The sequence below is a fragment of the Colossoma macropomum genome, unplaced genomic scaffold, assembly GCF_904425465.1.
Source record: "Colossoma macropomum unplaced genomic scaffold, Colossoma_macropomum, whole genome shotgun sequence".
NCBI classification, from domain to species: Eukaryota; Metazoa; Chordata; class Actinopteri; order Characiformes; family Serrasalmidae; genus Colossoma; species Colossoma macropomum.
In genome coordinates, this window is record NW_023496050.1 from 1,520,841 (window position 1) to 1,533,900 (window position 13,060).

The 13,060-nt window shown below is 36.9% G+C and overlaps 1 protein-coding gene and 1 pseudogene across 1 annotated transcript; both read left to right on the forward strand.

Annotated features, from left to right (window-relative positions):
• The first annotated feature begins 248 nt into the window (after positions 1-248).
• On the forward strand, positions 249-4,438 carry LOC118804522 (GTPase IMAP family member 9-like). The gene is made up of 5 exons (XM_036565018.1): positions 249-291; positions 400-484; positions 741-944; positions 1,089-2,010; positions 3,054-4,438. Exons 4-5 carry the CDS (start codon positions 1,893-1,895, stop codon positions 3,692-3,694), a joined length of 759 nt encoding a protein of 252 aa, XP_036420911.1. The 5' UTR covers positions 249-291; positions 400-484; positions 741-944; positions 1,089-1,892; the 3' UTR covers positions 3,695-4,438.
• A 699-nt stretch (positions 4,439-5,137) lies between these two features.
• LOC118804523 lies at positions 5,138-6,579 on the forward strand (annotated as a pseudogene).
• Positions 6,580-13,060: the final 6,481 nt, after the last annotated feature.

Genomic DNA, 13,060 nt, shown 5'->3' on the forward strand with positions numbered 1-13,060 from the left:
TTCATTTGTATTTACTCAATATTTGTGGGCTACATTAACTCGTAATGTGGCATAATATTACTAAATACAACACATTTTAACTGTTGCTTTTATTAACATTTACTTAATTTTTTTTGCTTAAATTTAGTTCATTTATTGAATGCATTTTAACCAAAGTTTAGGTAGGTAAAATCTATTCAATTATATTACGTTTCACTTGTTGCCATAATTTTTTTAAGTAACCATTAGTCACATTTTTTACAATGTAGCTGAGGTGGAAGAGGGAAGAAAATGGAAAGAGCTAGAGCTCAGGTAAGAGAACATCAGAAATATAGGATATAAGATAAATTCTCAGTGATGGACATGGGTGGAATTTTCAGAACTCTTTTATTTGTTATTCTGTGTGTGATTACATTATAGTGTTAATAGAACCTGGGGAGAAACGTTTGTGATGAAATTATACCCATATTACGATGAGAGATCGGCATGTCCAGCTTCAGCATGGGTAAGAACACGTCCTTCATCTCTGTCAAATGATTACGGTGCAAACATTGCATATTTTTCTCTAAAAAGTCTTGGTACAATTTGCAAATATATGGCAGTGTTACTTTTGTAGCTAAAAGTTTTTTAAGTGAACATGATATGCAGATTATACATTTAATGCAGATATTTGTTGCTCTCCATTAACCCTCTTGAGACAGTGATGGCTTGTGAATAAAAGTGATGTAAGTCTTTAAAAACACTGCTGTGTTTTTTCCCAGAGGAAGGGGTCCAGGCTGTAGGACGTGTCGGATTAATAGAAAGAGTTCAGGAGCTGTTATTTCAGAATAATGGAGATCTTTTCACTCTACTCACAAATCTGGATGGGTAGGTTGAAACACAACTGAGAAGATACAAGAATCAAATAACAGAGATGAAGACAACTATTCATACACTAAAGAGACAAATCCAAAGTCATTCAGAAGGTAATAGTTCCATATCTTCTACAATACAAATATTTTATGAAGTAACAGTTCCAAATGTTCTATTTGTGAATCCTGGCACATTTTGACAGCTGCATCTGTTTTGCATTTGCTATATTTCATCTCATTTTCATGTCTTACATTTAGATGCTCTTAGGATTGTGCTGCTGGTTAAAACAGGAGTAGGGAAGAGTGTATCAGGAAACAGCATCTTAGGAAGAGAAGTTACATTCAGAGAGGAGGTGTCCCATATGTCAGTTACCACACTGTGTCAGAAAGAAACAGCTGATGTTAATGGAAGGCAGATCACTGTGATTGACACTCCAGGACTGTTTGATACTGAAGCTGATAATAAAGAAGTCAGAAAGGAGATCACAAAATGCATCTCCATGGCAGCTCCAGGTCCACATGTGTTTCTGCTGGTGCAGAAAGTGGGACAGAAATTTTCAGAGGAAGAAAAGGGAGCAGTGAAAATAATCCAGGACATATATAGAATCAGTGACCTACACTATTTTGTTGTTTACTGGAGGAGACAGTTTTAGAAAGAAATCCATTGAAGATTATCTTGGAGAACCTGGATCTGATATTATGAGCCTGGTTGAAAAGACATGAAGATCAAATAAATAAAAAAGTGAGGAGAGAATGGGATGAGAGATGCAGAAAAGAAAGAGAAGAATATGAGTCTAAGACAGAAGAGCTGAAGAGAAAAGTGCAGAATGATGAAAGGAGGAGAGCAGAGGAAGAGAAAAAGCGAAGTGATCTAGAGGAGAGAATGAAGCTTTCAGAAGAGAAACACATGAAGGAGCTTGAAGAATTAAAGCATCTACAAAAGGAGCTGCAGATCAGAGTCCAAGAGGAAGAACAAACTAAAGAAAAGCTCATAGAAAAACATCAGGAGGAAATAGAGAGAATGAGGAAGAGCTCTGAGGAGGAAATAGACTGAAACAGGAGATGGAGAGAAAAAGGACTGAAAAGAAATTGAAAGAGAGAGAGCGACTGAAGAAAAAGAAGGAGGAAATGGAGAGAAGAATCAGTACATCTGAGACAAAAATAGCACAGTTAAGAGCAGGTAACGTTTCCTTTTATTCTGTTATCACCTGTCAATTGGAGATTTGCTGAAATGACTGCATATTTATAGCTTATATTGTTACATGGTACATCCAACATCAGTGAAATAATCATGAAGTAATAAACAGTCAACAACTTCTCAGTCACCCTCCAGATCCTGATGTACTGCTGTGCTCAATAAAAGGCAGCTAAAGGGGAGGTAGTTGCACCCCAATTTTAGCATAATTAAATCATATGTGGTTTCTGACACTGACATTATGACATTATTGTTAACCTAAAATGGACAAAAGTACATCATATAGTTGAAAACAGTAGTAACAGCCATCTTGAAACTTGAATTGTGTCTTTTGTCTATGTTTATGTATAACGTCATGTCCTACAGTGTCAGAAACTACATAGAAATGTCTATTGGAGATTATTTAATAACTCGACATCGGCTTGAGGTGAGTGTGTGATGATTTAGATATCCACTCTGCAGAGTGCTAATTGTTGGGTTATAATCCCCCATGACTCGTTAGCTACTTTAGCCTCATAAAACTAAAGAAGCAAAGTTCACTCACAAAAAGCATGTCTTGCCTGATCAACTACATTTGAGTTTAGGGGGTAAAAATGTGTAAATTTGATTTTTGGTGTAATCCTTGATTTAAGGGATTAGTAGCTGTTGTTGATGAACAATCTGATGTGAAAATGGACTGTGATATTCAAAGGTGCACTACAGCATTGTTAAGCTAGATTTTGTGGTTGTAATTTTTGCAGTCATACACAATTTCAAACCTACAGTGCTGTGATATCACCTGATAAAGGTACCACTCATAGAAGAGATAAAATCAAGGCATTTACTATATCAAAGATATTTTATTAATGTTCTTTAAAAATATATTAGATTCATGAAGAAAATGAGCATCACGGGGGCAGTGCCATTGTTCATTCTAAAATATATAATATATAGTATGATAACATAATATTTTAAATTAACTTAGGTGTACTTGTAATGATTTTTTTTCATAACTTTGCTTTTTTTTTTCTTTGTAAAATCTTCCACAGGTAGTGGAGATCTAAGAATTGTGCTTCTGGGGAAGACTGGAGCAGGGAAGAGCGCTTCAGGAAACACCATCCTGGGGAAAAAAGCTTTCAGACAGTTACTGTCCTCTCGATCAGTTACCAGTGTGTGTCAGAAAGAATCAGCTGAAGTCAGAGGAAGACAGATTTCTGTGATTGACACCCCAGGATTGTTTGACACAAGTATTTCTAATGAAGAGATTAGGAAGGAAATTGTTAAATGCATCACCATGGCAGCTCCATGTCCACACGTCTGTCTACTGATTATTTTACTGGGACGCTTCACAAAAGAGGAACAAGAAGCAGTGAAAATAATTCAAGAACTGTTTGGTGAAGAATCCAGAAAATACACCATAGTGCTGTTCACCAGAGGAGATGATCTGTGGAAAATGAGCATTGAAGAATTCATTAAAGATTCTGACTGCAGCTTACAAAATATCATTCACCAGTGTGGTGACAGACACCATGTGTTCAATAACAGAAATCATGGAGACCACACCCAAGTTACTGATCTACTGGATAAGATCAACTCCTTGGTTGCAGTGAATGGAGGGAGCTTCTACACTAATGAGATGTTCCAGCAGGTAGAGAATTGGGCTGTGAGTGAATCTGTGTTTTTATACTGATACTATATACTGATTTATACTGGCCTAAATGATTCAGCAGTAAATTGAGAACAGCCTGAAATAAGCTCATTATCAGGTATAAATGTGAATTTAATTCTAGAACATGTTGGGTCAGATTCATAAAACGCAGTGCCAGATTTACTCTGACGTTAAGAGTAAACAGCTTCACTGTAACACATTTATTGATTCATAAATGAGGATCACTGGCTTGTACATTTACTTTATTAAAATTTTCCAGTAGTGATTTATTACACAACACAATTGTGCAGAAATAACACCTGAAACACTATTGCAGTACTTTTTCGGTCATAAGCCAATCTGCATTAAAATAAATAGTTTTTAATGTTTCCAAACAGGTTTGTTCACACATGCAAGTAATCAACAAATTCTGCATGTTCCCTCACTCAGCTGATTAACCAGAATATTAAAATACGCGTTTTGATCTGGGTTGAACTGCTGTTGTAGTGCATGAGCAGGAGTTCAGACTGCTATAAACTTTTATCATAAGAAATACAAATGTAGGTGTTACAAAGGAAAACATGATCAGATTCTTGTTAATAATGAACTGAAAAACAGCTTTTCTTTTTCTTCTTACTGCGCTAAATTCCATGTTTCCTGAATCCCCCTACTGTGCGTGGTAACCAGGTTTAGCTTGGAATCCAAATCAGTGAAGAGTAATTTGACGTTCAGATTCAAACTAATTGATTTTATTCAATTTGCACATGTGAAAATGACAATTATACTAATGAAAATGCATTTTTACAAGTAAAAACTGAATTTACTAAAACCTCATTTACTTTTAAAAATTTAGTATTTTAAAATTCTTATCAAAAAAGAAATAAAAACAAAAATTTAGACTTTCAGCACATCATTTAAAAATTGAATTTGCATAATTTTTCTAGTTTCAACAACATTTTCTAATAAAGAAACTTTAAGTCTTCATTAAAGTTTAATGGCTTGTGCTGGGACTCCCAGTAACGTCCAGATGCTTTTTCTTTCACATTTGTTTTTGGCAGTTGAGTCGGCAGCACTTTCTGTTACAGTTGCTGCTGCATTAACATGTTCCACAATTGTCTCTTATAATTTGTTATTTACCATTGTTTAATTTTTGCTACTTCTTTACTAAAAAATACTGTTATTATCCAGCACTACTGTCCTAGAAATTCACAATGAGGGTTTCTGAGAATTTTGTTTTTCTTTGCATCGTATTTGTTTGTTTTAACATGTCCATTTTGACAGCTAAACACAGCTTCATTTGGTGGGTCTTTAATATGTATGTCCTCATTTACATGTGGATTTTAATTGGCTCTTGCCCAAACACAGGTGAAAATACCATAAACACCAAGCCAGATTCACAAAACTCACTAACGGCCTCATGAAATGTGCATCATGGTTAATAAGAGCTATAAGATGTGATACTTTTATTACAGATAATTACATTGACATGACATTCAGATTGTTGTTCAGGGGACAGAAAAGGTAAGACTGAATCCCAGCTGCATGTTTGTGCATCAGAATGTTGGAGACATCACTGCTTGGGAGAAAAACATGGAAGAAAGGAGACGTTTGCAGGAAAAACTGGATGAAATGACCAAGTTCACTGCAAAAGCTGAAATATACCATGCCAAATTTTTCAATGATGTTATTGCCTTTGACCTACAGATGATGTGAGATACTTTGCTCAGCTCTGGGAGGGCAGCTCACCAATGGCTCCACCAAACCCATCATACAGTGAAAATGTTCAGGAGCTAAAAAGACACATTCTTTCTTGTGCATCAAAGACAAATGGCTTCAAATTATTGCAATTTGAACAGCGAGTGAAGGACCTGTGGAATGCACTGCTGAACAAATATTTTATTTTCAGTTTCAGGGACACAGTAGAAATATCAGTGTACAGGAAACTGGAGGAGGAGTATAAGAAATGGACCTGGAGTCTCAGGAGTGCCATGCTGAGCATTGAAGACAAAATGCTTAACAGAATAGTCAGTGGAAAAGTGCAAACAGTTGACAGGTGTTGTTTATTAAATAGCAATGATGTGAAGATGAAGAAGTCTCCGCTGACACCGTCATGCTTGTATAAGATGTTTATTACAAAGTGAAACAGTATCATATCAAGCACTATAAAGTACCTGAGAGAGGATCCGTGCCAATTCTAAAGTGTTCCCCTCCATGACAATATATGCAGCTGCTTATATAGAGTGCTTGTTGTAGAAAAAGGGAACAGAACATATGGTCCTTTTTAAAATGCTCTCATCTATCAGGAACTAAGAGAAGAAGGAAGAGAGAGAGAGGGGCCCATTCCCTATGGATGCTTTGGACCAGGGGCCCCCTAACTTAAACATTCCAAACCTGCAAAAACAGAACACATGGAACTCCTAGATACTACAACATCAACTTATACTGAAAGTTAAGAGTGTTTTTGCCTTCTTCTGCAAAGCTATTATTTTAAAGATACTACATATCCCCCCTTTGAGACTACGCAGAGTCTCAAAAAAACTAAAAAGTAACACATTCATGTGCAGTTGTAACAAAATAACAGTTCCTCCTACACATGCTTCCTACAGCGTAACCTTAGCAATACAACAACTTTCTGGAGTGCGAGAGCGAAAATACCTGTCAGGCAGCTGTCATTCCTGAAATATCCATCAAACAATCTAGACAGGAAAAATTCTCTCATGGTCCCTCTGCCTTAGGCAACCACATAGAGTACTCCAGACCACTTTAAAAAGGAGGAATTTTGACAAATCGTGTAGGGATATGACTTAAGCAAATACATATGGAAACCTCAGAAAATAAAATCAAAACAATGTCCACATTCAGGCTGGTCGACCCATCGGACCTTCCAATGGACCTTTCCCTGCCTAACACCAATATTCCTAAGCACCGAAAGAAGAAAAAAACATCTGAGGTCCCAATGTACTTACCCCATAACAGAAAACATCAGTCTTCAATCAATTAAAACAAAGAAAGTGTTATAAATTTAAGTACTACTCATGCAATAAACAACTCAAACACTCAATCCAACTATTATGTCTTACTAAGATTATCACTACCTTATAAATGTTCTCTATCAATATCACAAACTACAATATAATAGAACAAAATCCAATACTATGCAAAAATAGATATATATGAGGAGACCACCATATATGTATATATAATATATATGGTGGTCTTCCCCCAACATCGTTCTTGAAAGAAAGAAAAAAAAGCCACCAACCAATATCTTTTGGAAAAACAACAAATGCAAATTCAAACATCAAATACAGATTAACACCTTATACGTAAATGTGAAATTCACAGTATCATACTTTCACATTATTGCAAATTATAAACCACATTTTTCCATTTCCCCCTGCAATCATCCCACTCTATAGTCAGAGACTACTAAATACCTAAATAGTAACAGAAATAAATGTTAAGACTATAATAAGAGTAGATATTCAAAATGGATATTTCTCCATCAGTTCACCTTCTATCACCACTTCCTCGTCATCGTCTGTGTCAGTCCTATGTAGTAATGGCATCTGAACTTGATCTCCAGGCATCACAACTCCAACCCATCTCAATATTATAGCCTTCGCAAAGGTCAACAACAACGTGCAGAAACAGAACATCACACTCAATGATATAAGAACTGCTACCATAATCTGAACCAACACTGCTCTCAACGGTCCTAATTTCTCCTGCAACCAAGCATTCGCAGATCATCCAGCTCCTTCCGATGGGCCAAACGCCTCCCTTATATGCTTCAATGCATCTATGACACTAGTCATATTGTCAGAACTATCAGTAATCAAAGTATAACAGGCATCCCCCGTTAAGTTTAAAACCACACATAGGCCCCCTTGTTTGGCCAAAAGATATTCAAGAGCCATGTCATGTTTCAGCAACGTCAGTCTGTGACTCTTTTGAGTATTTGACAAGTATTCAAAACCTCTTATAGTCTTATTTGCAAAACCCTGTAGGGTGTAGGTAATATTATCAATGTGATCTGCCAAAAATGTCACACCATACCATGGAAATAATCCTATACCCCACTTCTCTCCTAGACTTATCCTCTAATGATAGGACTCCAGATTATGAAATTGTGCCAGTTCCCTTTTCTTCCTACTTCCAGAAACAGCATCAGATTGAACCTCATCAGATACTTTTCCCTTCTGGACAGTAAAAACCTCATATGGAAGCTTCAACGTTGCCATATAACAGCATCCTATCCACCCGTATGGTAGAAATATATATGCCTTATCACCACAAACCCCCTAGATTTCACTTCCAACGGATCAGGGATCGCTGTTATCATATTTTCATGCTGATCAAGTAAATTCACATATGATAACTCCCTCAACCAAGAACAATTATATCTAGGTCTAAACAGATGCACTGACAGAGCCATTACCTTATCTTCTGCTGATTGCTGCTGATATAACAGGCATGATAATGCCTAAGATTGACATTTAGCACTTAATGGTTCTGGTACCTTCTCTAAAATTGAAGGCCATGTGCCTGGTGTTGGAACTTTCACCACACATAGACAATTCAGTTTCCTAACCGATCTTACATAATGAGTTAACTGCCGGGACCATAAGTTCCTACCTGCCCATGGGTCTGCGATTTGTAACACCGAGGAATCAAATCCATATGCCTTCCACTTAGTTTCTCTCTTCTGTAATACATGATAATGTATGTCAGTCACGTCTTCTGGTGTCCAGTCAAAGTCAAAAAACTCATTTTCCATGTCTAAAATAGTCCTCTGAGCTCTCACAGATGAATCTGCATCATTCTCTTCCACCATCTGTTCTCTAAGTTCAAAAATCTCATTATTACTATTCACACTAAGCTCTGTTTTTAACATAGGTTTCTAGGTAATATTTACTACTTCTTTAAAGTTCAAAGATGTCATATCAGGTGTCTGTGTCACATTTACAAATTTTATAGGTGACAAAAATGTCGTCACAGTTTTATTGGCAAAGGTTGCCCTTAGCCCAACCTCACTTGTAACACTTCCAGAAGTGACAAAGGTAGAAATTGTCACCATCCCTGTAGTAGCATTCATCCCCTTCAAAGTCGTAGCTAAAGTAATAGCCTGAATTGATGTATTATCGCTCTTAGTTGTTTCCGGAGCTAAAATAGTAAGCTTCATCGATGCAATATTCACCCTTGGAGTGGTTGCTGTGGTGAATCGTTCCTGAACCCTTTTAGCAACCATGAAAACTCCAATAGAACTCAAATCTTCTATCATAACTACTACCTTACGAGTTATATAACCCTCTCTCCACACATTTTGAAATGGAACAAATTTAAACTCTGGCTCAAAATAGGTACATGTGTATTCCCCTTGGTCTTCCCATGTAACATTATGCACAACAAGTGAGCAATCACCCCTAACTTTCAACCACCACTTGTCATTAAACAAAAGATACTTCCTCTGATCATGAGGCACCACTTCCTTCTAAACAGCTTCACGAACACCTTGTCTCCAGGTTGTACTGTGCTCCTCTTTTGCTCCTCTTTTGCTCCTCAAGCCTCTCCTGCACTTCCTCTTTACTTTGCCTTCAGAAACTTACATACTCCTTTGTAATCTTTCTCCTAATTTCCCCCCTTGCAACATGAGCTAACCCATGTGCCTCCTGAATCATCAGACCTCAATCCGTGTCAGCACTGACCAGCTGCTTCCTCTCTCTCTCTCTCTCTCTCTCTCTCTCTCTCTCTCTTTCTCTCTCTCTTTCTCTACATACACATTTCTCTCTTTTTCTCTCTTTCTGTCTCTTTCTCTGTCTTTCTCCTTCTCCCATAATTTTCTTTTTCCTCCTCTTTTTCTGTTTCTTCTTCTCTCTATCTTTTTATTTCTCCCTCTTTCTCCTCTCCAATTCTCACACACCATAGGTAGATAAAGGAAGAAACAGATCAGAATTAAGCATCAAATTAACCCACTAGGTATTTTTAACAACACAGTAAGCAAGCCAATATAATTCATGCACGTTATCTGCCAACACTTCGGTCATTTTTATCTACAACAAATGTTTTCCTCCTTTAAGCACCAAGTTATCATCAATAAAGAAATTTTAGTTTATTTCACTCTAATAACACCTTAATTACTTATTAATTTTTTCCTAACCTATGCACACAAATATATCCTCACTGGTCTCTCCAATTCTCTCCAAAATCATAAACATCCTTCCTGGGGGCTCATACAATTTACCCCTACAAAAGTCCCCTCAAAAGAGGCTCATAAGTTTTATGTAAATTCATAAAGTCCTCTCATAAGTCTTATAAGGCTCATAAGTCTTATCAGATCCGAAAATGTCCCCCAAAGAAAAGGCTCATAAGTTTTAACAAAATCAAAAAACGTCCTCTCGAAGAGGCTCATATGCTTTTACATATTATTATTATACATTCTTAAAGCCATTCACTCAGCTGGAACACAGCCAAGACAAGCAATACACACACACAGAGAGACCAGCTCCGCACACACACAAAACCAACTCCGCGTACACACACAGTAAGGGGGGGGCCAATCCCCCTTGCACAGAAACATACAGCAAACTCAAAAAACACAGAAGACACAAACAACATTCAATCCTAAATGCTCAAAGTCGACTCATTCATACTCATCCTATAGCATGCTTTTTCCTGCCGCTCTTTTTTCTCTTTTTCTTCTTAATGAATGCTACCTTTATGAGGTGTGAATATTCAATAAAAAGCTGCTTCAGACACTGTTTGTCAACTAGTGTTCGAGTGGGAACTTTACAATTGAATTTTCCATTCCACACCTCCAGTTCCTTAGAACTGACCCGAAATTCACCTAGTGATTTTCCAGGATTTTAGGCCCGTCTAAAACCGCCTCCCAGAGGGCTTTGGTCCAAATCTGGAGCTCCTTTTCTCATTTAACTTTTATCTTCTCTATTTTCTTTAACCTCTCATTTCTCTTTAACTCTTATCTTCTCTATTTTCTTTGACCTCTCTTATTTCTCTTTTTCTTGCCTCTTTTTCCCCATTAATCTAATTTCCCATTATTCTAATTTCCCAGGGCCCCGGGCTGTTACTTTTCAGTTTTTTTTTTCCTTTTTAACCTAATCTGATTTTTTCCTTTTAACCTAATCTGTCTGCTGACACCGTCATGCTTGTATAAGATGTTTATTACAAAGTAAAACAGTATCATATCAAGCACTACAAAGTACCTGAGAGAGGATCCGTGCCAATTCTAAAGTGTAACATATGGGAAAAGGGAACATAAACATATTTTAAAATGCTCTCATCTATCTGGAACTAAGAGAAGAAGGAAGAGAGAGAGAGGGGCCCATTCCCTATGGATGCTTTGGACCAGGGGCCCCCTAACTTAAACATTCCAAACCTGCAAAAACAGAACATATGGAACTCCTAGATACTACAACATCAACTTATACTGAAAGTTAAGGGTGTTTTTGCCTTCTTCTGCAAAGCTACTATTTTAAAGATACTGCACAGGCAAGAGCTTGTAAAAGAAATGGCAATGACCCTGAAGGACATCCAGATAGCATTTAAAGTCTATTTTGAAAAAGACAGTGAAAAGGAAACAGATTTCAGACACAAATACAAAACCTCCATGATGACCTTGTAAATGAGACAAAAAGAAAATTTGATGACAACATTCAACAGAAAAGCATTCGAAAAAATCTACACAAGCAACTGATGAACTATGAGAAGACACTCTTTGAAAAGAGCAAAGAGCTGGCACTGAAGCTTAAAGAAAATGTTCATGAAAATAGAGTTTCAAAGGCAGAATTTGATTCAGTGTGGGGAAAGTGGGTCTCTGAACTGACTGAATGTGCTCCAAAAATCAGAGATGCTAACATATCAAAGGATGTGACTGACGTTCTGGGACAGTTCTATGAATATGGCCTTGTTGTTTGTCAAAAGGCATCTTATAAATACCAAAAAATTTGCAATGCTGGCAATTACAAAGATCAAAGAGCAGGTTCAGTCTTTGGGAAAAGTCAAACCACAGGATCAAAGATCTAAACAAGAGCTGATTTCTAAAGTCATTAAAAAAACAACAGAAAAAGTAAATCAATTTCCAGTCTCAGTGCAGAGATATAGTGCAACCTATGTACAGACATTGCACGTGACGTCAGAAAACCTATGCAAATTCCAAATTCCATATTCCAAAGACTCCTTTGAGCTTAAGAAAGAGTTCTTAGTAGATCTCTCTCTTTATGTGTGTGAGGAAGCAGGAGCTCGCTTTGCAAAACTTCACAGTAAATTCAAGGAAACAAATGATCCACTTATTTACTTTGAAAAGAAAAAGTCTGAGTACTATAAAGTCTTTGAGAATTACTGTAAAGGAGCAAAATCAGCAGCTGTGCTTGGAGACTAAATCTGCAGTTAACTGAGAGAAACAATCCTGCAGAGTGTGACCGCTAAATTTGTTTTTGATCAAATGAGAGGGAAGCCGCCCTTTAGTGAAAACAGAGGTGATCTGGAAAAGTACATCCTGAAGTCACTGCCAGAGCAGGAGGGAGATAAAGATGAGAAATTAAAATACTTCTTAACATACATGTACCCTGCAAAGTTGGACTTTGAAAATTGCATTAGAGATCAAGCTAGAAAGTTCATTGTGGCAGAAAACCCTCAAGCAGTTTCTGCAATCAAAGAGCACATTAAACACAAACAAAAAAGCGTTAATAGTGTAGCAGAAACAGCCAGAGATAAAGTCAAAGCTGTTAATGGAGATGTAGAAATGTGGCTGGATTTCTTTTCCAACACCTTTGTAGATGAGTTAAGAGATACTAGAGTTCACTTGAGTAATGATGTTTCTAAGGACATCACTGACTCTGATGTTCTTGTGGATTTTATGCAGACAGAGCTCTCAACTGTCATTGGAGAGCTAAAAGGAAGCCTCAGTAAGCTTTCAGACTTGAAAATTTGGATGTTTAGAGAAAAACCTGATGAGATTTTTCTGAACTGGTGAACTGGAAGTGGTTTGTTTGTGAATTCAAGGACAACTTTGAAAAGCACCATAAGAAAACCTTCAGTGGAACTGGGAAGATTCTTTTTAAATGGCTAAACTTAATTTAATCTGATGCAGTTCCACACTTAGAAATAAATGGATATACTGGACAATTATGTTACAGAGAGTGTAAACAAATGAAGATACAACAGAAATTCACGTTGTTGCGTTATGAACACACTGCCTCACTAACTTACCATACTGATGAGGAAATGATAGAAGAACCAAAGAAAAAAAAATACAATAGGACAAAATAGTATTTTTGCTCTTTTAATATTATAAGCATGTGAGATATAATAAACTAAGATCTAGAGTTCATAAGCTGTCACAATTCCTTTTTATAACTGTTGACTGAATGCTGTGATCAGAAACCATGC

Bases quoted from the DNA above. Each gene is read 5' to 3' on its own strand.
- LOC118804522 (XM_036565018.1), top strand. From the start codon at position 1,893: ATGGAGAGAAAAAGGACTGAAAAGAAATTGAAAGAGAGAGAGCGACTG. The intron at 2,011-3,053 runs GTAACGTTTCCT...AATCTTCCACAG, and splicing joins AATAGCACAGTTAAGAGCAG to GTAGTGGAGATCTAAGAATT.